The 22,983-nt window shown below is 42.9% G+C and overlaps 1 protein-coding gene across 2 annotated transcripts in view; it reads left to right on the top strand.

Annotated features, from left to right (window-relative positions):
- Positions 1 to 22,983, top strand: part of KAT6B (lysine acetyltransferase 6B) — a 258,661-nt gene that overhangs the window by 80,164 nt on the left and 155,514 nt on the right. For both annotated transcript variants that reach the window (XM_044297450.1, XM_044297449.1), the window contains exons 3-5: positions 18,699 to 18,814; positions 19,460 to 19,541; positions 22,571 to 22,703. In XM_044297450.1, coding sequence (XP_044153385.1) covers positions 18,699 to 18,814; positions 19,460 to 19,541; positions 22,571 to 22,703 — 331 coding nt within the window. The remainder of the gene's footprint in view (positions 1 to 18,698; positions 18,815 to 19,459; positions 19,542 to 22,570; positions 22,704 to 22,983) is intronic.

The raw sequence follows: 22,983 nt of genomic DNA, 5'->3' as shown, positions 1-22,983 counted from the left end.
TGTCATTAAAGGACCTGCTGAGATCATTTCAGTAATCTTCTTGTTAACTCAGGTGAGAATGTTGACGAGCACAAGGCTGGAGATCATTATGTCAGGCTGATTGGGTTAAAATGGCAGACTTGACCTGTTAAAAGGAGGGTGATGCTTGAAATCATTGTTCTTCCTTTGTTAACCATGGTGACCTGCAAAGAAACACGTGCAGCCATCATTGCGTTGCATAAAAATGGCTTCACAGGCAAGGATATTGTGGCTACTAACATTGCACCTCAATCAACAATTATAGGATCATCAAGAACTTCAAGGAAAGAGGTTCAATTCTTGTTGAGAAGGCTTCAGGGCGTCCAAGTAAGTCCAGCAAGCGCCAGGATCGTCTCCTAAAGAGGATACAGCTGCGGGATCGGAGTGCCACCAGTGCAGAGCTTGCTCAGGAATGGCAGCAGGCAGGTGTGGGCGCACCTGCACGCACAGTGAGGCGAATACTTTTGGAAGATGGCCTGGTGTCAAGAAGGGACGCAAAGAAGCCACTTCTCTCCAAAAAAAACATCAGGGACAGATTGATCTTCTGCAGAAAATATGGTGAATGGACTGTTGAGGACTGGGGCAAAGTCATATTCTCCGATGAAGCCTCTTTCCGATTGTTTGGGGCATCAGGAAAAAGGCTTGTCCGGAGAAGAAAAGGTGAGCGCTACCATCAGTCCTGTGTCATGCCAACAGTAAAGCATCCTGAGACCATTCATGTGTGGGGTTGCTTCTCATCCAAGGGAGTGGGCTCACTCACAATTTTGCCCAAAAACACAGCCTTGAATAAAGAATGGTACCAAAACACCCTCCAACAGCAACTTCTTCCAACAATCCAACAACAGTTTGGTGAAGAACAATGCATTTTCCAGCACGATGGATGTCACGACCATGGTTATGGTCGAGACTCCTTGAACCGCAGGCAGTTGCCTGCAGTCTTGTTCTGGTTGTCAATCACAGGTGAGGGCTGAAGTATGTTGCCTCACCTGTGGTTGCCGCTGGCAACATTATGTATTGGCAGTATAGCAGCCTGAGCTGTGGCTAGGCAGCTTGCTGTCAAGTGCATGCAGTTGCACCTGCAACGTGTGTTTTTATATGTGTGCACTTTCCGTTCTGGTGTGCACGGGGTTGAGTTGTGTGTATTACCCTTTAAGTTGCTGTTTTCCCTTTGTCAGGTGTAGGAAGGGTTAACTCCCTTCTGTTTGTGTGAACACTGGGTATGTCCGTGTGTGGGTGTGGCTACATGGGTTATTTAGCCTTATTTTAGAGCAGAGCTTTGAGGGGTACTTCAGCCATTGTAAGCTGGAGTCATCCTCCTACGTATATACCATCTGCCAGTGGGGGCCACCCTTGTGGTCATAGGTTTATGTTACATGATGTTATGAAGATGTTTGTGGGGTCTTTAATCTTTGCAGCTTATGGTCCTGGGTTGCTGTGTGATGTTTGGTGTGTGCTGTGTCCATTTGTGTTGTTGTGGACAGCAGCACTTGCACATGGGTTCCAGGCTTTGTGTCTGTGGCAGGTAGGTGTTGTACTTGTTACATTTACCTGCCATTGCCATAAGTTGTTCATGTCTCCCTTCTCTATGTAGCTTGGCCACTTTAGACTCCTGTTTCTCCGCGTCCAGGAGGAACAGGTTGTCTACCCAGCTCCTAGTCCAGGGCCACCCTGAGGGCTAGCAGGGACTATTAGGTTCCGGTGTATGAGCCCTCCTATCATCAGGGTTGGCTCATACGGTTAGGAGTCAGGGTCAGATTAGGGACGCAATAGGTGACCTGCTCCCTAATTCTGTTGTTCTGGCAGAGTACCCATTAACATCTTCCGGCATCGCACGGCTGAGGGTTTTCCCCATCCTCAGCCGTGACAATGGGGCACCGTGCCATAAGGCAAAAGTGATAACTAAGTGGCTCGGGATCCAAAACGTAGACATTTTGGGTCCATGGCCTGGAAACTCCCCAGATCTTAATCCCATTGAGAACTTGTGGTCAATCCTCAAGGGGCGGGTGGAAAAACAAAAACCCACTAATTCTGACAAACTCCAAGAAGTGATTATGAAAGAATGGGTTGCTATCAGTCAGGAATTGGCCCAGAAGTTGATTGAGAGCATGCCCAGTCGAATTGCAGAGGTCCTGAAAAAGAAGGGCCAACACTGCAAATACTGACTCTTTGCATAAATGTCATGTAATTGTCAATAAAAGCCTTTGAAACGTATGAAGTGCGTGTAATTATATTTCACTACATCACAGAAACAACTGAAACAAAGATCTAAAAGCAGTTTAGCAGCAAACCTTGTGAAAACTAATATTTGTGTCATTCTCAAAACTTTTGGCCACGACTGTACATTAAGTCATATCAGGCATATCCATGAACTTCAGGATGGAGACGCCAAACACACGTGACTACACTGAACCACAATGGTATGCAATGCTATTTTATATACGGCTATATCCTTTTTGTCATAGATTTTTTTTTTTACCCTTTAATTACTTGCACCAAGCACTTTTGTATATTTACACAACTATACAGGCTCATGAATCTAATTTTGGATAGGAGAGGATGTATGTACATTTATTACACTTCTGTCTTGCACTGTATTCAACGATTTTATACAACTATTAAAGTTCTCTATGCAATTTTGTGACTAAATGGATTTATTGTAATGATTGTGATGTCACGTGACTGAGCACTTTTTGTACCATGTGATTTGATTGCACTTGTTTTTGGGTATATAGACCCTGTTATTACACTGTTGTATAGCTTGACAAAGGCCTCATTGAGTAGGCCGAAACGTTGCTGGGAGAGTCTGGGGTCTTCACCCTTTCACGCTAATCTGGAGTGCTGCCTCGTTCTTTGGGATATATATAAACGATACATATATGTGTGTGTGTGTGTGTGTGTGTATATGTGTGTATGTATATATATATATATATATATATATATATATATATATATATATAGTGTGTGTATATATATATACTTGGCATATTTTCAGTGCTGGGCCGGGATGTCAGGACTCAATTTTACAGCTGGAAACTGGTGTAAAAACAAAGTTAAAACTACTTCAGTCAAGGGCTGGAGTGGTTCTCACTCCAGGCACATGGAATACCAGAGGTGTGCCTCATTTGTGATGAGGTGCACGCCTCGTCCTTAATCAGGTGAATCCTCCGGCATCGCAGGGAGAAACGAAGATCGGTGTAGAAATCACAGTCTGTGTTTAGAACGCCCTTTCCTCACAGAGAAAAAGCCACACCACTTTCATGGATCTGCCTCCTTCAGCATTAGCAGCTGATCATCGCTCTGCATCATTAAGATCACATTATCTTTAATTAGCTTCTCTAATGTCCCACATAATAAGTCGTGTTTAGAAACTGCTTTAGAATAGTAACTGTGCTCTTTCTAATATGGGAGCAAGGCACAAATCACTTCTGTCTGACTTCTCGCTTCACAGGAGGCATCTAATAGGCCTGACCCTCCATGTATTTATTAAAATCTGAGATCATACAGTTCCTTTAGAAATGCTATTCTGTATTTCTTGAACGCAGCTCATCCCCTGGGGCTTTAATATTGTACAAGCTTTCTCCGGAGTATCTGAGCTTAGTTCATACCATTTTACTTTGTAAGCACTAGGTGTACGGAAGTCTTGGGAGAACAGGTTTATATAAAATGCTTGAAAGGCCTATGAGTGCCCTCTTTAAAAGGGGTTTCTAGTTTGCATCAGCATGCCTTAAAATAATCATTTGTTAAAGGGAAGCTGTCACCTCTACTATGCTACCCTCACTGAGCGTTTGTAAAAATGTTCATTGTGTTACCCTAAACATATAAATTACACTTTTTTTTTTTAATTTGCAGACAAATTCAATAAGTATTATGCATTTTTGTACTTCCCGCCTTTTATGCAAATTAACATAAGAGTCATATCTTACTTGTGTGACCTGCGAAGAGTCATATTTTCAAGCTCTGACACATCTCAGGTTAATTTGCATATGTATCAAATCTTTTTTTTTACACAATTAAAGCACCCAGAGCTATGGGGACTGGGTATTTATAAATTTATAAATGTATTGCTCATACCTAGGCTGTGGTCACATGACCATGTCCATGCAGCTTTCTGTTATTCCCTGTGATGATTTGGGAGTGTCTGTGTAACTAGCAGGGAAAGATATATATATATATATATATATATATATATATATTTATTTTCCCCAGCACCTCCACAACGGCACTGACAGGAGGGTGTCCCCGCCCCCAGGACAGGAAACAACGCAGGAGCAACTATTCAAAAAGGCCTCCTCCTCCTTACCTCACCAGTATTCTTAATGGCAATAATCACCGCCAGAAGAATTGGGGAGATACAGGCCTTCTCCTGTAAGACACCCTCTTTGTCTATACTAGACGATCGTATAAGGCACTGTTTCTCATTTCTTCCTAAAGTGATCTCTCTCTTATATTGTGGTCAAGAAGTCTCGCTGCCATCCTTTTGCCCACATCCTTCCTCTGGAAAAGAGAAGAAATTTCATAACCTAGATGTAAAAAGATCTGTCTTAGCCTATCTAAAAGCCACGGAGGCTTTTAGTTGATCAGACCAACTTTTTCTTCAACACCAGGGGGCCAATAAAGGAAAAGCCAGATGGATTTGGGATGTCATCTCCACTGCTTATATCAAGAAAGACCTTTTACCTCCTGTAGGAATAAGAGCCCACTCCACTAGGGCATTTTCATCCTCCTGGGCAGAATCGGCCTCGGTCTCTTTAGACCAGATTTGTAAAGCGGCCACCTGGGCGAGTCCCATGACTTTCTACAATCACTATAAACTAGATGTCCAAAAGAACAGTTTTTGCCGCTGTTGTCCTGCCCTAGTAGATTACTCTGCTAATCCTCCTGTCAGTGCCATTGTGGAGGTGATGGGGAAAGGTGTAAATTACTTTTAGTTTAAAAAAAAGGTAAGTCTTGATATTGTAAGTTCAAAAATATATGTAAGCATGTCTCGTCAGATTTTATAGCGGAGTTAATAGCACTGTTCATGGTCTTAAAGGGGTTCAACAGGATTACTATACTTTTCAAAAGATACGCCCATGTTGCTGCTTACCATATATAAATAGTGTAAATTACTCTTACCGGTAATTGGATTTTCCAGTAACCTCCACAACGGCACTGAGTTTTTCCCTCCCAATTGAAATGCATGTTTATTGATTACTGCAAGTATTATGTTTCTTATATTGTCAAATGATGTAATTTGATATTTAATCTAAGGCATCTTTTTGTCTTCTGAGTTGAATAAGGCCTCATGCACACGACCGTTGTTGTGTTCCGTTCCGCAAAATGGGGTTCCGTTGTTCCGTGATCCGTTTCCGTTTTTGTTTCAGTGTGTCTTCCTTTATTTTTGGAGGATCACCAGACATGAAGGAAAGTAAAAAAAAAAGTCTGTCAAGTTTGCCATGCAAATGATAGGGAAAAAACAGACGCGCGGGCGTGGATGACAATCTTGTGTGCCTCCGCGTTTTTTCACTGTCCCATTGACTTGAATGGGTCCACGAACCGTTTTCCGTGAAAAAAATAGGACAGGTTATATTTTTTTGATGGACTGGAACCACGGACGCAGATGACAAACGGTGCATTAGCCGAGTTTTCAACTGACCCATTGAAAGTCAATGGGTCTGCAGAAAATCACGAAAAAACAGAACAACGGACACGGAATGAAACAACGGTCGTGTGCCTAAGCCTGATCTTTTTTTTTAACCTTATATGAGAGACCTTTCATTGCATTACTTAGAATTAAGTATTCTTTTTTCAGTTTGCTGAAGCAAAACATTTAAAATATGAAATATTTCTTGGGCTTAAATTATTGATGCCAGGCCCTTTGACACAAGAGTGTTTATAACACCTATCTCGCACTTTGCATTTTGGTTCAGCTGTTTTGTGGTCTAATGGGTGACTTTCAGTATTTATCTCTGAAGGCTTTTTTGACAGATTCCTCCACAATCACATATAATGAAGGCATATGGAGTTACTATACTGTCTCCGTGTACCTCTGTGTAAGCACTATCAGGGTATATTCCCATGTAGAGATTGGGGTATGGCTAAAAAATGTAATAAAAAAAAACAATGGTTAAACACATTTATAGTGCCTTGAAACAGTAGTCATGCTCCTTGAACTTTTCCACATTTTTTTTTTCACGTTACGCCCACAAACTTAAATCTTTGTGATCGACCAACACGTGGTAGCAAGTGTGTTTGAAGTGAAGAGAAATTGATACATGATATTAAAAATTTTTTATAAATAAAATCTGCAAAATGTGGCGTGCATTTGTATTCTGCCCCCCTGAGTCAATACTTTGTAGGACCACCTTTCGCTACAATTACTGCTGCAAGTCTTTTTGGGTATGTCTCTACCAGCTTTGCACATCTAGAGGCTGACATTTTTGTCCATTCTTCTTTGCAAAATAGCTCAAGCTCAGTCAGATTGGATGGCGAGCGTCTGTTAAGTATTGCCACAGATTCTCCTTTTTCCACATGCTTGCTTGTGTCCCCTGCAAGTGGGACATCTTATGGCTTGCTTTCAAAAATGTCTTTCTTCTTGCCACTCTTCCATAAAGGCCATATTTGTGGAGTACACGACTAATAATCAGATTCTCCCATCTGAGCTGTGGATTTCTGCAGCTTCTCCAGAGTGACTGTGGGCCTATTGGCTGCTTTACCCTCTTCCCTGATGACGCGCTCCCACACTCATATAGCGCTGATGGTTGTGCTGAAGGCAGATTCTCCTCCCATAGCCAGCAGCACAATTTGTAGCCTGCAGGGGGAGCACCAGAGCTCAGAAGAAAAGTGAAGCAGGGAGCGGAGAGAGCTCCCTGCTTCACTCTGGAGACGACAGCCCGGCAGTGACAAAAACTGCCGGGTGAGTATGCATGCCACCCCTCCATCACTTGCCTCTGCGCGCCCAGGGCACATAATATAGATGTTTGAAGAGCACTATGACGGGGCCCGGCATTGTCACTGTACTTCATGCCGAGCCCCGTCAGAGTGCTTCCATTACATGTGAGTGCAGCGGGTCCCCGCCCTCTGCGACCGCAATCGTTGCGCCCCTTTCTGTGTGTGTGTGTGTAGCAGGGCAGTATGTGTATAGCAGTGCTGTATCTGTGCATGGCAATGCTGTATGTGTTTCGCAGACAGGTGACATATTTATTTGGATAGGTACATTTAAAGTGGTTGTCTCACTTCAGTAAATAGCATTTATTATGTAGAGAAAGTGAATACAAGGCACTTACTAATGTATTGTGATTGTCCATATTGCCTCCTTTGCTGGCTGGATTAATCTTTCCATCATCTTATACACTGCTCGTTTCCATGGTTACGACCACTCTGCAATCTGGCAGCGGTGGTCGTGCTTGAACATTCATAGAAAAAAGCACTAGCCTATGTGCACTCCCACATTCCCGGCCACCAGAAAGGCCAATCATTTTTTCTATAGTGTGCAACATGTAACTGCTGATGGATTGAACCATGGAAAGGAGGCAATATGGACAATCACAATACATTAGTAAGTGCCTTGTATTAACTTTCTCTACATGATAACTGCCACTTTAATTAGGTGACCACATGCACAATTTCTGGTTGTTAAAAATGTCAGCAGATGACACAGTAAGGAGCTGACCAAAATTATTTTCCCCCACCCCACGTTACACCCTTAAAGGGTTTCTACCACTTTGATTTCACATAATTAGGTGTCAGACACTAGCGATCCGCTAGTGTCTGCTCTGCCAAACTATCCTGCTATAATAGCTTTTGGGGCAGCCGTTTACCTAAAAAAATAACTTATATGGATATGTTAATGACCCTCTAGGTGCTATGGGGGCGTCATTAGCACCTAGAGGATCGGTCTACCTTCTCAAGATGCCGCCGCCCAGCGCCTCCCTCCAGCCCGCCCATCTGCTTCAGAATGCATCAAACGGACGACTTCACGCGCATGCGCCGTGCGCGGCTGTATTCGGCGCATGCGCAGTGAATGTCCGACCGCTTCCCTGCTCAGACATCTCCACTGCGCCTGCGCCGATGGAGCGCTATGACACCATCGGCGCAGGCGCAGTGGAGATGTTTGAGCAGGGAAGCGGTCGGACATTCACTGCGCATGCGCCGAATACAGCCGCGCACGGCGCATGCGCGTGAATTCGTCCGTTTGATGCATTCTGAAGCAGATGGGCGGGCTGGAGGGAGGCGCTGGGCGGCGGCATCTTGAGAAGGTAGACCGATCCTCTAGGTGCTAATGACGCCCCCATAGTACCTAGAGGGTCATTAGCATATCCATATAAGTTCTTTTTTTAGGTAAACGGCTGCCCCAAAAGCTATTATAGCAGGATAGTTTGGCAGAGCAGACACTAGCGGATCGCTAGTGTCTGACACCTAATTATGTGAAATCAAAGTGGTAGAAACCCTTTAAGTTACTGACCTTGAACCCTCCACTTCAGTAAAGCATATTCCTTTTTCTAATTTTCTGTTGTCTAAACCTGGGGTGTGTCTTATAAAGCGAAAGATACAGTAGGTGACTTCTGAAGTTAACCACCTCAGCCCCCCCTAGCTTAAACACCCTTAATGACCAGACCACTTTTTACAATTCTGCACTACACTACTTTCACCGTTTATTGCTCGGTCATGCAACTTACCACCCAAATTTATTTTACCTATTTTTCTTCTCACTAATAGAGTTTTCATTTGGTGGTATTTCATTGCTGCTGACATTTTTACTTTTTTTGTTATTAATCGAAATTTACCGAAATTTTTGCAAAAAAATGACATTTTTCACTTTCAGTTGTAAATTTGTTTTAAAAAAACAACATCTATATATAACATTTTCTCTAAATTTATTGTTCTACATGTCTTTGATAAAAAAAATCAATTTTTGGGTAAAAAAAAGGTTTGGGTAAAAGTTATAGCGTTTACAAACTATGGTACAAAAATGAAAATTTCTGCTTTTTGAAGCAGCTCTGACTTTCTGAGCACCTGTCATGTTTCCTGAGGTTCTACAATGCCCAGACAGTAGAAAAACACCACAAATGACCCCATTTCGGAAAGTAGACACCCTAAGGTGTTCTCTGATGGGCATAGTGAGTTCATGGAAGTTTTTATTTTTTGTCACAATTTTATTTATTTTTTCCTTACAAAGTCTCATATTCCACTAACTTGTGACAAAAAATAAAAACTTCCATGAACTCACTATGCCCATCACGAAATACCTTGGGGTGTCTTCTTTCCAAAATGGGGTCACTTGTGGGGTATTTATACTTCCCTGGCATTTTAGGGGCCCTAATGTGTGAGAAGTAGTTTGAAATCAAAATGTGTAAAAAATGCCCTTTGCAATCCTAAAGGTGTCCCTTTGCCCACCTAGGCTGCAAAAAAGTGGCACTCATGTGGTATCGCCGTGCTCAGGAGAAGTTGGGCAATGTGTTTTGGGGTGTCATTTTACATATACCCATGCTGGGTGAGAGAAATATCTTGGCAAAAGGCAACTTTTCCCATTTTGTTTTTATACAAAGTTGGCATTTGACCAAGATATTTATCTCACCCAGCATGGGTATATGTAAAATGACACCCCAAAACACATTGCCCAACTTCTCCTGAGTACGGCGATACCATATGTGTGACACTTTTTGCAGCCTAGATGCGCAAAGGGGCCCAAATTCCTTTTAGGAGGGCATTTTTAGACATTTGGATCCCAGACTTCTTCTCACGCTTTAGAGCCCCTAAAAAGCCAGGGCAGTATAAATACCCCACATGTGACTCCATTTTGGAAAGAAGACACCCCAAGGTATTCAATGAGGGGCATGGCGAGTTCATAGATTTTTTTTTTTGGGCACAAGTTAGCGGAAATTGATTTATTTTTTAGTTTTTTTCTCACAAAGTCTCGCTTTCCGCTAACTTGGGACAAAAAGTTCAATCTTTCATGGACTCAATATCAGCGAATACCTTGTGGTGTCTTCTTTCCGAAATGGGGTCACATGTGGGGTATTTATACTGCCCTGGCATTTTAGGGGCACTAAAGCGTGAGAAGAAGCCTGGAATATAAATGTCTAAAAAAATTTACGCATTTGGATTCCGTGAGGGGTATGGCGAGTTCATGTGAGATTTTATTTTTTGACACAAGTTAGTGGAATATGAGACTTTGTAAGAAAAAACAAAAACAAAAAAATAAATAAATTTCCGCTAACTTGTGCCCAAAAAATGTCTAAATGGAGTGATCAATGACAGGGGGGTGATCAGGGAGTCTATATGGGGTGATCTCCACCCTGTCATTGATCACCCCCCTGTAAGGCTCCATTCAGAGGTCCGTATGTGTTTTGCGGATCCACGGATCTATGGATCGGATCCGCAAAACACATATGGACGTCTGAATTGAGCCTTACAGGGGGGTGATCAATGACAGGGGGGTGATCAGGGAGTGTATATGGGGTGATCACCCCCCTGTCATTGATCACCCCCCCGTAAGGCTCCATTTAGACGTCCGTGTGTTTTGCGGATCCGATCCGTGGATCTGTAAAACACATACGGACGTCTGAATGGAGCCTTACAGGGGGGTGATCAATGACAAGGGGGTGATCAGAGAGTCTATATGGGGTGATCACCACCATGTAAGGCTCCATTCAGACGTCCGTATGTGTTTTGCGGATCCGATCCGTGGATCCATAAAACACATACGGACGTCTGAATGGAGCCTTACAGGGGGGGTGATCAGGGAGTCTATATGGGGTGATCAGGGGTTAATAAGGGGTTAATAAGTGACGGGGGGGGGGGTGTAGTGTAGTGTGGTGATTGGTGCTACTTATTACTGAGCTGCCTGTGTCCTCTGGTGGTCGACCCAAGCAAAAGGGACCACCAGAGGACCAGGTAGCAGGTGTATTAGACGCTGTTATCAAAACAGCGTCTAATATACCTGTTAGGGGTTAAAAAATCGCATCTACAGCCTGCCAGCGAATGATCGCCGCTGGCAGGCTGTAGATCCACTCGCTCACCTTCCGATCCTGTGAACGCGCGCCCCTGTGTGCGCGCGTTCATAGGAAGTCTCGCGAGATGACGCGTATATGCGTGAGTCTGCCTGAGACAGCCTCCGGACCGCGATCCTGCGTTAGGCAGTCCGGAGGCGGTTAAAGGATAACTGTCACACTTAGACCCTACTTTCAATTTTCATATATGTAGTTACTAATAACATGATATTCCAGAATCCGTTACTATTAGACTGACTTACTCCATATTTAATAATTCAGCCCTTAGCAACCAGTCTGTATAAAACTGCAATTTCACTATTCAGTTAAGATGGCCGCCACTGCCCTCACCCTGAGGCTAATCCCGCCTGCACTCACTAGCCAGTAACAATAGCCCCCAAAAGTGTCAGTAACCAGAGCCCTCCCCCTAAAGGGTTAATCTCCTGCAGCACAAAGGGGTCCTCTTACCACATGTTGCTTTCATTTATACACTGAGCAGATGGCAGATCTCCCTTCCCTGGTCTGCGCTGCTTCGACCCTGCATTGTCCCAGTCTGCTGAATGAGGGAGCGTCTGCCAAGCGCAGGGACAGGGAGAAGTGCACACAGCCGAGGCACTGTTATCAGCTGCTGGGGAGGACCTGGCTTTAATCATTTACTTACAGTCCTTGGCTGTCAGTAATGTGACCATGCACGCAGCGTGCTTCTGTGTCCTCCGTCCTTCAACAGATAGACGGACCATGCCTAGCAACTCTATTACCCTACAGGTAAAAGTAGGCAGTACAGGGAACAAAAATGTGGAATTAAGGGGTAATTGAATACACAGTGAAAAGTTGAAATAGGGACACCAAGGAGATATTAATCACCACAATCCAATACTCCCCAAAAAAATAATACGACAGTTATACTTTAATTGGTCACACTGGGTTTTATTTAGGGGTGTCAGAGTACAGGGGGTTGATTACAAGTGCACACCACACTCTTCAGATTTTAATTTTATAAAAAAATTTAAAAACCATGTATTGTTTTCTTTTCACTTCACACTAGGGCTAGGAATTTTGAAAGAAAATCGATTTGAATGCACTGATCCGTTCGATCAGGACAACAGATTTAATAATGATAATAATAATCTTTATTTATATAGCGCCAACATATTTAATACTTAATGCCATCCGTCGGCATCAGATGGCATCTATTGCCATCAGTTAGGTGTATAATCCTTTTTGTACATAAATTTTTTTTTAAAAAAAGTCCTGCAAGTCTGGCACTTTTTGTCCTCAAAATAAAAAATAAATGCAAAAAATCTGATTACACACCTAACTAATGGCAACGGAGGCCATCTGATGCCGACTGAAAGCATTAAAGGGGCTCTCCGGCCCCTACTTGAATATTGGCCATCTTCATAAACTGTGGAGGGAAGGTTATTACACCAATACTTACCCTCCACAGCGCAGCCCTTCCTATAATCCTCTTCACGGTCGCGTGACAGCTCCTAAAGCTCTTCGTAGTCTTCTAGTCCAGCGCTGTCTTCTTCTTTTCCTGGGGCAGGAGACGGAACGTCATCACTGATGTCACTGCCTCCTGCCGACCTTTTTTGGTACCGTCGCTTGCACACTACTGCACATGCTCTGGGACTGCTGGCCGTCTTCTGAGTGTACAGGCTTCTATGTGAAGCCTGTACTGACTCATGTACCGCACGAGGCAAGTGCTGATCGCTATGCTGTGGAGGTCATTGGGGGAGCTATTGATGGCACATGGGTGCCCTTGTGGGCACTGTGGATGTCATTAGGGGCACTATGGATGGCACATCGGCACTTTGGATGTCATTAAGGGCACTTCCGGGGCATTGTGGAAGTATTTAGGGGCACTGGATGGCACATGGGTGTACTGTGGATGGCACATGGGCACTTTAAGGGCACTATGGATGGCACATGGGAACTTTGGAGGCACTGGATGGCACATGGGGCATTGTGGATGTCATTAGGGACACTGTGGATGGCTCGTGGGGCACTGTGGATGGCACATGGGCACTTTGGGGGCACTTTGGATGTCATTAGGGGTATTGTAGATGGCACATTGGAGCACTTTGGGGGCTCTGTGGAAGGCACAAGGGGCACTATGGATGTCATTAGGGGCACTGTGGATGGCACTGGGGGTACTGTGGATATCACGGTTATGAGTGCTCTCACTGTTATATGGGAATGTTGATGTCACTGTTGTGGGTCACTGTAGATAACATCTAGAGTGCCCCCATAACAGTTATATCCACAGTGCTCCCATAACAGTGACACTGTTATGGGGGCACTGTGGATGTCATTGTTATGGAGGCACTGTGGATGATACTGTTATGGCAGCTTGGTATGAGTGATCGGGATCATGCAAACGATTGGCCCAGGAATCCATGGCTCAGACCATGTTGGCCACATTTTCCAGGCCAACCTCGGTTCCCCTGGCCAGATAAGAGACTGGCTGTATTATAAATTACTGTCATATCGTCGGTTCATTCAGGAGAGTGCGGTCGGCCTTGGAGATGCGACGACACACGGACTGTGTTTCCCAGGCTGATCATGGTCTTATCTCGCGTGTATCACACCGGATAGCCTAAGGCCTCCTGCACACCAACGTGTGCACCCTGTGGTCGTGCTGCAAGCCGCAATGCACGAACACAGTCTGTGGGGCACCCGCAGCGGATCGGTGACCCATTCACTTTAATGGGTCCCACGATCCAGCTGTTCTGCAAAAAGATAGGACATGTTCTATCTTTTTGGCGGAACAGAACTACGGGACGAAACCCCACGGAACAGCGCCTGTGTATTGCGTATCCATAAATGCAGTCCGCAATATAACAACGGGAAGCACACGTTTGTGTGCAGGAGGCCTCAGATAAACCCTTCAGCAGTCAGGACCAAAAAAGATAGGCTTAGGCCTAATCCGTTTTGCTTTCTCCAAGTAATAGATCTGCTAAATAAGGAAAGTGCCTGTATGAGAGATGCATTTGTTTCCAGAGCCATTGAGTTCTATGGGTTTTAGATCTGCATTATGAGGTCCAGAATAAGACATGTTCTATCTCTTGCTTTACTGATATATGGATGTGGAAAGCACACTGAAGTCCATGGGCCAGATTTATCATGACTCTGACAGCTCACTCCACTTTCACATATGGCTAAAGTCAGTTTTTGCCAAGTCAGATTTATGATCGGCCCTTTAAGACTGTAATAAATGTGGTTTGACGGTAGCAGTTTATCCGTCAGTAAGAAGCTTTACAAAAGTCGCACATCTTTACGAAAAAGTTGCAAGTTTTTATGAAAAAGTCGCATGTTCTATTAAAAAGTCTCATAAGATGAGCATGGTCCTCACTGGAGTGAAATTGCAATTTTTCTGCGACTTTTTAAATAGTCCCAATAGTAAATCTGTCTAGAGATTCATTTACATAAGAAAACACTCCCACTTTCAGAAAACTGGCGAGCATAGTGCAGAGCAGAAAAAAGTCGCAAATTTGTGTGCAGTTTTAGCGTTTGCGCATTTTTGGGGGGCTTTTTCGCTCCATTATTCTGACCTGAGCTAATGATAAATCTGGCCCCATGTGTTTTCCACATCCGTATGTCAGTTCTGCAAAACATAGTACATGTCCTATTCCGTTCCTCATAATGCAGACCTGAAATCCATAGAAATCAATGGGACAGCAAAATGGATATTGTCGTGTGCAAAAGGGTTTTGATACACAGCTCAGCAGGCTGTATCATACAAAATGGGATTAGATACACAGCTCAGCATGCAGTATCGCTGCTGTGTATCAGGCACACATACATGTTAGAATTAGATACAGATGTGCTTGCGGCTTCCAGCTGTGAGGAAGAGCATGTGGACGGTCAGTGATGAAATTCGATACACAGCTCAGCAGGCTGTATCGCACAGGATATGATTAGATACAGATGTGTTTGGATATGATGTCTGAGGGAAGAGACGGTGGACGGTCAGTGATGGCCTTTAGACACTAAGAAGTAGATTAATGTCTGGGTGTAGTAACATGGACACAGGAGTTGTTGTGGGTGTAGCAGCTGCTGCAGACAGAATAGAGTGAGAGGCGTGGCCAGCCTGTGACTCATTACTGTGCAGTGCAGCCAGGCATGTGTATCAATAAAGTTATGTATTCAACAAAACAAGAAGTGGAGAAAGTAAACAGATCTGCCAGGATAGTCTGATGTCTTTCAGGGAGGAAGGAAAGCGCAGACATGAAAAACAGGGGCATATGTATGCATGGTAAAGGGAGTTAGTAGCACATAAAAATTATTTTGATTGTGATGGATTTCACACAGTAGGTGTGAACTTAAAGGGGTTTTCCCTATTGATGAGAACTGTTTAAATACAAATTCTAATCGATCCAGGAGATTTATTGGGCGATTCCTGGATCAATCACCTGTTGTGAATTTTGCTGTTAAGCTCCTTGTTAGAGAACAGCAAGTTGTGCAAAAAGTACTGAAACGTTAAATAGTTGGACATTGTGCATTCAAAAGTTTAGAGAAGGTCACATTAAGTTCACCTGTTAAGGTTAGAGTGCATTTTAGTTTCATCCTGAAATTTCACCCACAAGCCAAATATATATTATATCTAACTTTTTATGAGTATTGTATATTTGAGTATAAAGTTCAGTACTATGTATGTGTGTTTATAGGTATATGTGAGTATACAGTCGTGGCCAAAAGTTTTGAGAATTACACAAATATTAGTTTTCACAAAGTTTGCTGCTAAAATGCTTTTAGATCTTTGTTTCAGTTGTTTCGGTGATGTAGTGAAATATAATTACACGCACTTCATACGTTTCAAAGGCTTTTATCGACAATTACATGACATTTATGCAAAGAGTCAGTATTTGCAGTGTTGGCCCTTCTTTTTCAGGACCTCTGCAATTCGACTGGGCATGCTCTCAATCAACTTCTGGGCCATTTCATGACTGATAGCAACCCATTCTTTTATAATCACTTCTTGGAGTTTGTCAGAATTAGTGGGTTTTTGTTTTTCCACCTGCCTCTTGAGGATTGACCTCAAGTTCTCAATGGGATTAAGATCTGGGGAGTTTCCAGGCCATTGACGCAAAATGTCAACGTTTTGGTCCCCGAGCCACTTGGTTATCACTTTTGCCTTATGGCACGGTGCTCCATCGTGCTGGAAAATGCATTGTTCTTCACCAAACTGTTGTTGGATTGTTGGAAAAAGTTGCTGTTGGAGGGTGTTTTGGTACCATTCTTTATTCATTGCTGTGTTTTTGGGCAAAATTGTGAGTGAGCCCACTCCCTTGGATGAGATGCAACCCCACACATGAATTATCTCAGGATGCTTTACTGTTGGCATGACACAGGACTGATGGTAGCGCTCACCTTTTTCTTCCCCGGACAAGCCTTTTTCCTGATGCCCCAAACAATCGGAAAGAGGCTTCATCAGAGAATATGACTTTGCCCCAGTCATCAGCAGTCCATTCGCCATATTTTCTGCAGAAGATCAATCTGTCCCTGATGTCTTTTTTTGGAGAGAAGTGGCTTCTTTGCGTCCCTCCTTGACACCAGGCCATCTTCCAAAAGTCTATGCCTCACTGTGCGTGCAGATGCGCTCACACCTGCCTGATGCCATTCCTGAGCAAGCTCTGCACTGGTGGCACTCCGATTCCACAGCTGAATCCTCTTTAGGAGACGATCCTGGGGCTTGCTGGACTTTCTTGGACGCCCTGAAGCCTTCTTAACAAGAATTGAACCTATTTCCTTGAAGTTGATGATCCTATAAATTGTTGATTGAGGTGCAATCTTAGTAGCCACAATATCCTTGCCTGTGAAGCCATTTTTATGCAACGCAATGATGGCTGCACGCGTTTCTTTGCAGGTCACCATGGTTAACAATGGAAGAACAATGATTTCAAGCATCACCCTCCTTTTAACAGGTCAAGTCTGCCATTTTAACCCAATCAGCCTGACATAATGATCTCCAGCCTTGTGCTCGTCAACATTCTCACCTGAGTTAACAAGACGATTACTGAAATGATCTCAGCAGGTCCTTTAATGACAGCAATGAAATGCAGTGGAAAGTTTTTTTTGGGATTAAGTTAATTTTCATTGCAAAGAAGGACTATGCAATTCATCTGACCACTCTTCATAACATTCTGGAGTATATGCAAATTGCTATTATAAAAACTCAAGCAGCAACTTTTCCAATTTCCAATATTTATGTAATTCTCAAAACTTTTGGGCACGACTGTACAGTGCATTATGCTACTGTGGCGGCAGTAAACTTTCTACAATATGTACTAGGGACAATATGTACCAGGACAGACAGTGCGTTACCCGCCTCCCGCTCCTATCCCGTCCCTCACAAGCTTTGCAGCTAGCAGGGCCACTCTGAATGAGTCTACACCTGGCTGCTCGCTAGTCTGGGGCTGACGTCACTCCAGCTCCACCAGCTTCCTGCTTTCGCCACTGCTGCTGCACCAGGAGATGTTATAGGCTTTTTCAACTAACTTTAGCAAAAAATTCATTCACATGAGATAGAGGGTTAGGTCAGAGCGCAGCTGCTGCTGTACATGCGCTGCACCAGTAGACAGGAGCAGACATAGGCTGTGAGTACTTCATTAATAATGCTGATTAGTTGAGACTTGTATTTTTTTTTCTCTTTCTCTACCCTTTTTTTCTCCCTTCCTGAGAACTACATTTCCCAGCGTGCCTTATGGTGGGCGTCTCCCATGGGATGGGAGGTTGCAGTTGTTTTCTGTGGAGGAGGATTGTCACAGTGTGGCGGGCCAAGCAAGTGACACAGTGGGGCAATTCAGGAGGCAGCGTGACAGCGCCATTATAAGCATACATAAAATCCTAATAAAATACAATTAAGTTTGTGGGTGTAACATGAAAAAATGTGGAAAGGTTCAAGGGGTATGAATACTTTTTCAAGGCACTATACTTAATGTAAAAGCTGAAACTGCATCAAAGACCATGGCAAAAAATGCATACTTTTTTATTTTTCTGATTTGGTTTTGACTGCAACTCAACTGCTATGTGGGAATTTAGTTTTGGGGTCAGTTCACACGGCTGATTTTCAAAATACATGTGTGAAAAATCAGCGCTCAATCAAAGCAGATTTTTGGCACATTTGCACTTTTTTTTTTTTTTTTTTTCCTGCGCCCATTACCGGTAATTTGAATGGGATTGTCAGTGCTGATTCTCCCCCAAGATAGAACATGCTGCTTATTTTTTATACATGCTTATTTTTTACAAGTGCTGCTTCCTATTGAAATGAATGAAGGGGGTGGCTGTTTTGAGTTGTTTGCTGCAGATTGGGGCTAATTTTGAGGCAGAAACGCCAGCAAACTGTGTGAACTGACCCTTACAGTTCTGTACAAAGCAGGGTTGTAATACGGCTTTGTGTATGAAAAGTAAAGCTGTATAGTTATAAAATGAGAAGTCTAAAGGCCCTATTTTGTGGATGGTCATCGATTCATTGACTACTCCAAACAGGGGGATCACATTTGGGTCCTGTCGTCTCTATAGCAAGAACAGACACTAGATAACCATCATGCACTACTTATGGATGTAGCAGAGCGAACAGTTACACTTGGTGAGTTATCACATCTAGTTAATGCATTAAGACAATGACTGTTAACTCTGCGGTGTCTGTAGTACCCATTTTATTTTGTGTAAGACCAGCCTAACTGTAAACTTATCCTTGTCCTACAGGTCATCCATCATGTCTAAAGTTCTGCCCGGAGCTCACATCCAATGTAAAAGCTTTGAGGTGGCAGTGCATCGAATGCAAAACCTGCAGTGCCTGTAGGATTCAGGGGAAAAATGCAGTGAGTTTCTTGCTAAGAAAAATGTAGAATGTATTTAAAGGGGTTCTCACACAAATGAGAAAAAATATGTGGAGTGATGGGCCGCAAACAAAACAAAAACAGCTGTCATTTCCCATTTACTCTTTGCAGCTCTGGTTTCTACAGTTTGCGGGTGGGCAGCAGCTCGTCACATGTGGCAGTCAAGCACCTGCATCTCCCAGGATGGCACTGCAGTCAGCTTTTTGCCAGGCCTTTTTTCCCCTGAATAGAAAATAGTATCTAACACACAGCTCCAAATAAATAGCCATATGGTATGCAGTACCCACTCCACCACTTTCCACCTGTCTAGAGAGATATAGCTATATACTGTATTTCAGTGAATTTTTAGAAAGGTTTTTGTGTCTGGGCTGCTTCACTTGCCTCTCTGAGATCAGCACGCTGGCACAGAGGAGGAAGATAGCAGGTACAATATGCAGGACAAGATGGAACACAATTTCAGTCACAGTAGAAACAGCAGGTGGCATTACCAGAGAATAAGTGTAATAATGCTTCATTTGAAATGCCGTAGTCTTTGCATAGTAATACTTTTTGTGGGATAACCCCTTTTAAATGAATATAATTTTTTGTTCTAGTACAATTTCATTTATCGTGTGTTATGTCTTGCAGGATAATATGCTTTTCTGCGACTCTTGTGATAGAGGATTCCACATGGAGTGCTGTGACCCACCGCTGGCACGAATGCCAAAAGGTATGACCGCTAATACTGTGGAAAATGTTAAGGGGAAACACAGTAAAAATCGATCTTCTGCTATTTCATAGATTCATGTGAGAACTGGTGACAATTTTCTAGACAGTCTGCAGATGGATTTTGCTGTTGAGAATGTGTCACAGCAGTCTAAGCAACCTGAATTTGAACAGTCCTTTACTTAGATCATTGTGTGATATTTCTATCCGATACATGCCAATTTCAAATTGTCCCAGACCCAGCTTTAGCTCTTCTATCCCTTGGTATAGAACATATCTCCTTTTTACATTCTACTATAGCTTCTCATGCCTAAATATGTGACAAAAAATTGTGGCCAATTGGAAAATAAGAACGCTCATACACGTCTCAAACGTTCTACAGTCCATTAATGAACAATACTGGTAAGAAAGGATGTCCGCCTCGGCTTTCAACGCGTCACGTCAATATCAATCTAGATCGGAAGTTTGGATCTCTTATTTTTTTCATAAACCCCTTTGATTGCTGTATCTCTTTATAAGATGTGCAGTATTGTCTGAGAAATGCCATATTAGCTATTAGCAAAGGCTACAATTTATGTAACAACTCACACCTCGATTCCCAGTTTTTTGGTGTAATCTGTATAATTGAAGAGAATACCATACCTGTAAATCACATGTTGCCTTATGTATATGTGATGGTATTTCAATAAAAAAAACAAAAATTATAATATTTCTAATGGACTATTTAAATACATTTCCCTCTATGATTTTTTTCAATCCAGGATATCTTTTCATGAACTAGGGCCAAACACTGAATTGTATATTCTAGCAGAGCAACCACTAATACTTTATAATAGTTTCAGTGTATGAAGGTATTCTTGCCTTAGAAGCATCTGATTGAGATTGTTTGCCCTTGTTTATTTATATGCCTTTGTAGAGATTGGTTTTTTTCTTTACATGCGACTCTGTTTAACTTTCCCTAGGAAGTATAATTTGCATAGAATAGTAGGTTGTCACAGGTATCTGGAGCCATGCTGACTGCCCTGCATCATGTGCTGGGGAGGATCCAGAGAGCGCACGGCAATCAAGGTTGTCTCACAGATGCTTGATTGAGTTCAAGTTTGGGGAATTGGGAGGCCAGGGTAGTACCTGGAAGTCTTGGCCATGCTCTTCCAACGAACCATGTCTAGCTGGTTTGACATGTCTTGCTGAAAGATCCCATCTGCCCAGGGAAGACAATCGACATGTATCTGTTTACTTCATCTGAAAGAATGGATTCATACCCAAATCAATTGAGTGCCTTCCACATGGCTGAGTGGGCCGAGAAAATGCCACAAAAAACATTCCTCAGACCAGAATGCAGCCACCGCCAGCTTGTGTTTTTCCAACAATGGTTGCAGGGTGTTTGTTCTCTGATTTTTCTCGACTGAAATGCCAACTTTCATCTGGTCGATGAATTGTGGTAGCTTTTGATAACATTTTAAAATGAAAATACTGAATCAAATCCTGAAAGAACGATATCTGCTGAAGCTTACCATCTGCTCTATGGTGCCCTTAAAGTGGCATAAAAGACCTGATGGAGCCTCCTTCATAAAACTCTTAAGAAACTTGATATTTCTTCACCTGTTGACTTAAAGTGAATCTGTCACCATTAAAAAAAATACTGTCCAGTCTATAGGCATCACGTTAGAGCAGGAGTAGCTGAAAAGATTTTAGTATAGCTTGTAACTGATTGAAATCTTAGGACATTCTGAAAAGTTTTCAGAACTGGACCGCGCTGCTGTATTAGCCAATTCGGGAACCTTCACTCACTCTAGCACAAAGCCGTCAGCATATTGGGACACCGAGAACCAGACCTCCTTCCACAGGCACACTCCTCTCTTCCAAAACACTCCTGTCAAATATCAAGAGAGTGCATCGATAGTGAAGTACTGCTTATTCCAGTCAGATAAAAAGGTTTATTATACTCGCAAGAGCATATCTTGGTAAACGCATATCACATATCCATAAAACGCCTATTCATGCCTGACCTGGGTTTCGCTTTTGCGCTTCATTAGGGGCTTTTTATCCTACTGGACTAAGCACTATCAATGCGCGCTCTCGATATTTGACAGGAATGTGTTGGAAGAGATGAGTGTGCCTGTGGAAGGAAGTCTGGTACTCGGTGTCCCAATATGCTGACTGCTCTTTGCTAGAGTGAAGATTCCCGGATTGGCTAATACAGCAGAGCGGTCCAGTTCTGAAAACTTATTGGCTATCGGTGTGAACACTTCCCGCTTCATATTTTGGATCTGCGACGCTGGCAATACAGGCAACATACCGAAGTGTTTTTTTATATTTTTTTGACATTGGGACATTGTGAGTTTAGTATGCCAGTGAGTGGAGAAATGCAAAGACTGGCATTTTAATTTGTACGCAAAGATGGCTCTCAGTCACTTATGAGGACAGCCCACAAAGACGTAGGGATTTAAATAAATGAATAATACCCAAGTTATGCTGAGTCTTTTCCCTTAAAACTGTGCCTCAATATGCTCAGCTCCTCCTGCTCGATTACATAATACCGACAGATCAGCCTGTTTGTTTGACGTGGCCCATGTTTCCCTTTGTGGGCATACCATTTGAGAATATATTTACCAGCAAGTAAGGCTGTGTTCACATCTGCTGCAGAGACTTTGTTAGGTGCCCCTGGTTGCAGTTCGTGTCTATTGTGTGATGGATCTAGCATTTATGTTGTTTTGTTGCTGTAATGGAGCGAAAGAACAGAAATGGTCACCTCTCCATTCTCCACTATGGAACTGCTGAAAATAGCAGAGGAAGTGCTTGACTATTTTCATAAATCCTGTGGGGGCCCATTCTGGAGATGGGAGTTGGTCCCAAAGGTAGAATCTGCAACTGTTTCACATTAGTGGCATATCCTTGTAATATGTCCAAAGTCTGAAATTGCAATACCCCTTTAAATGTCAGTTGCATTATTATATATATTTTTTTTAAGTAGCAGCATACTACTCATTGCGCTCTCCTGGTATAATTTTTGTATTTTTTTGTCTGTTTTAGGAATGTGGATTTGTCAGGTTTGCCAGCCAAAAAAGAAGGGACGTAAGATCCTCCAAGAAAAAGCTGCTCAAATCAAGAGGCGATATGCTAAACCAGTGGGACGACCAAAAAGAAAACTAAAACAACGAATGTTGTAGGTCTTTTCACATTTAATATTAATGTGCCTTTATTTCCAGAAAACCTGTTTAAATGTATGAGGGCTTCTTTGGGCTTGTCCATTATAAATACTTTTTGGCAACTTACATAAAATCAGACCTCTGTTATATTTGGTGGTATAGTTGTTCTGTCTTCATACACATTCACACAGTGTGCAGTCTGACATTCAGTATAAACTATTCCTGTCTTCCAAATAGGAGGACTGTTTTCTGTAGTGTAACTTGTTTATTGGCAAAACAGGAGTATTTGATGTGATC

Source organism: Bufo gargarizans, chromosome 6 (genome assembly GCF_014858855.1).
Source record: "Bufo gargarizans isolate SCDJY-AF-19 chromosome 6, ASM1485885v1, whole genome shotgun sequence".
NCBI lineage: Eukaryota > Metazoa > Chordata > Amphibia > Anura > Bufonidae > Bufo > Bufo gargarizans.
The sequence above is the reverse complement of the archived record's forward strand: the minus strand, read 5'-3'. Positions and strand labels throughout refer to the sequence as shown.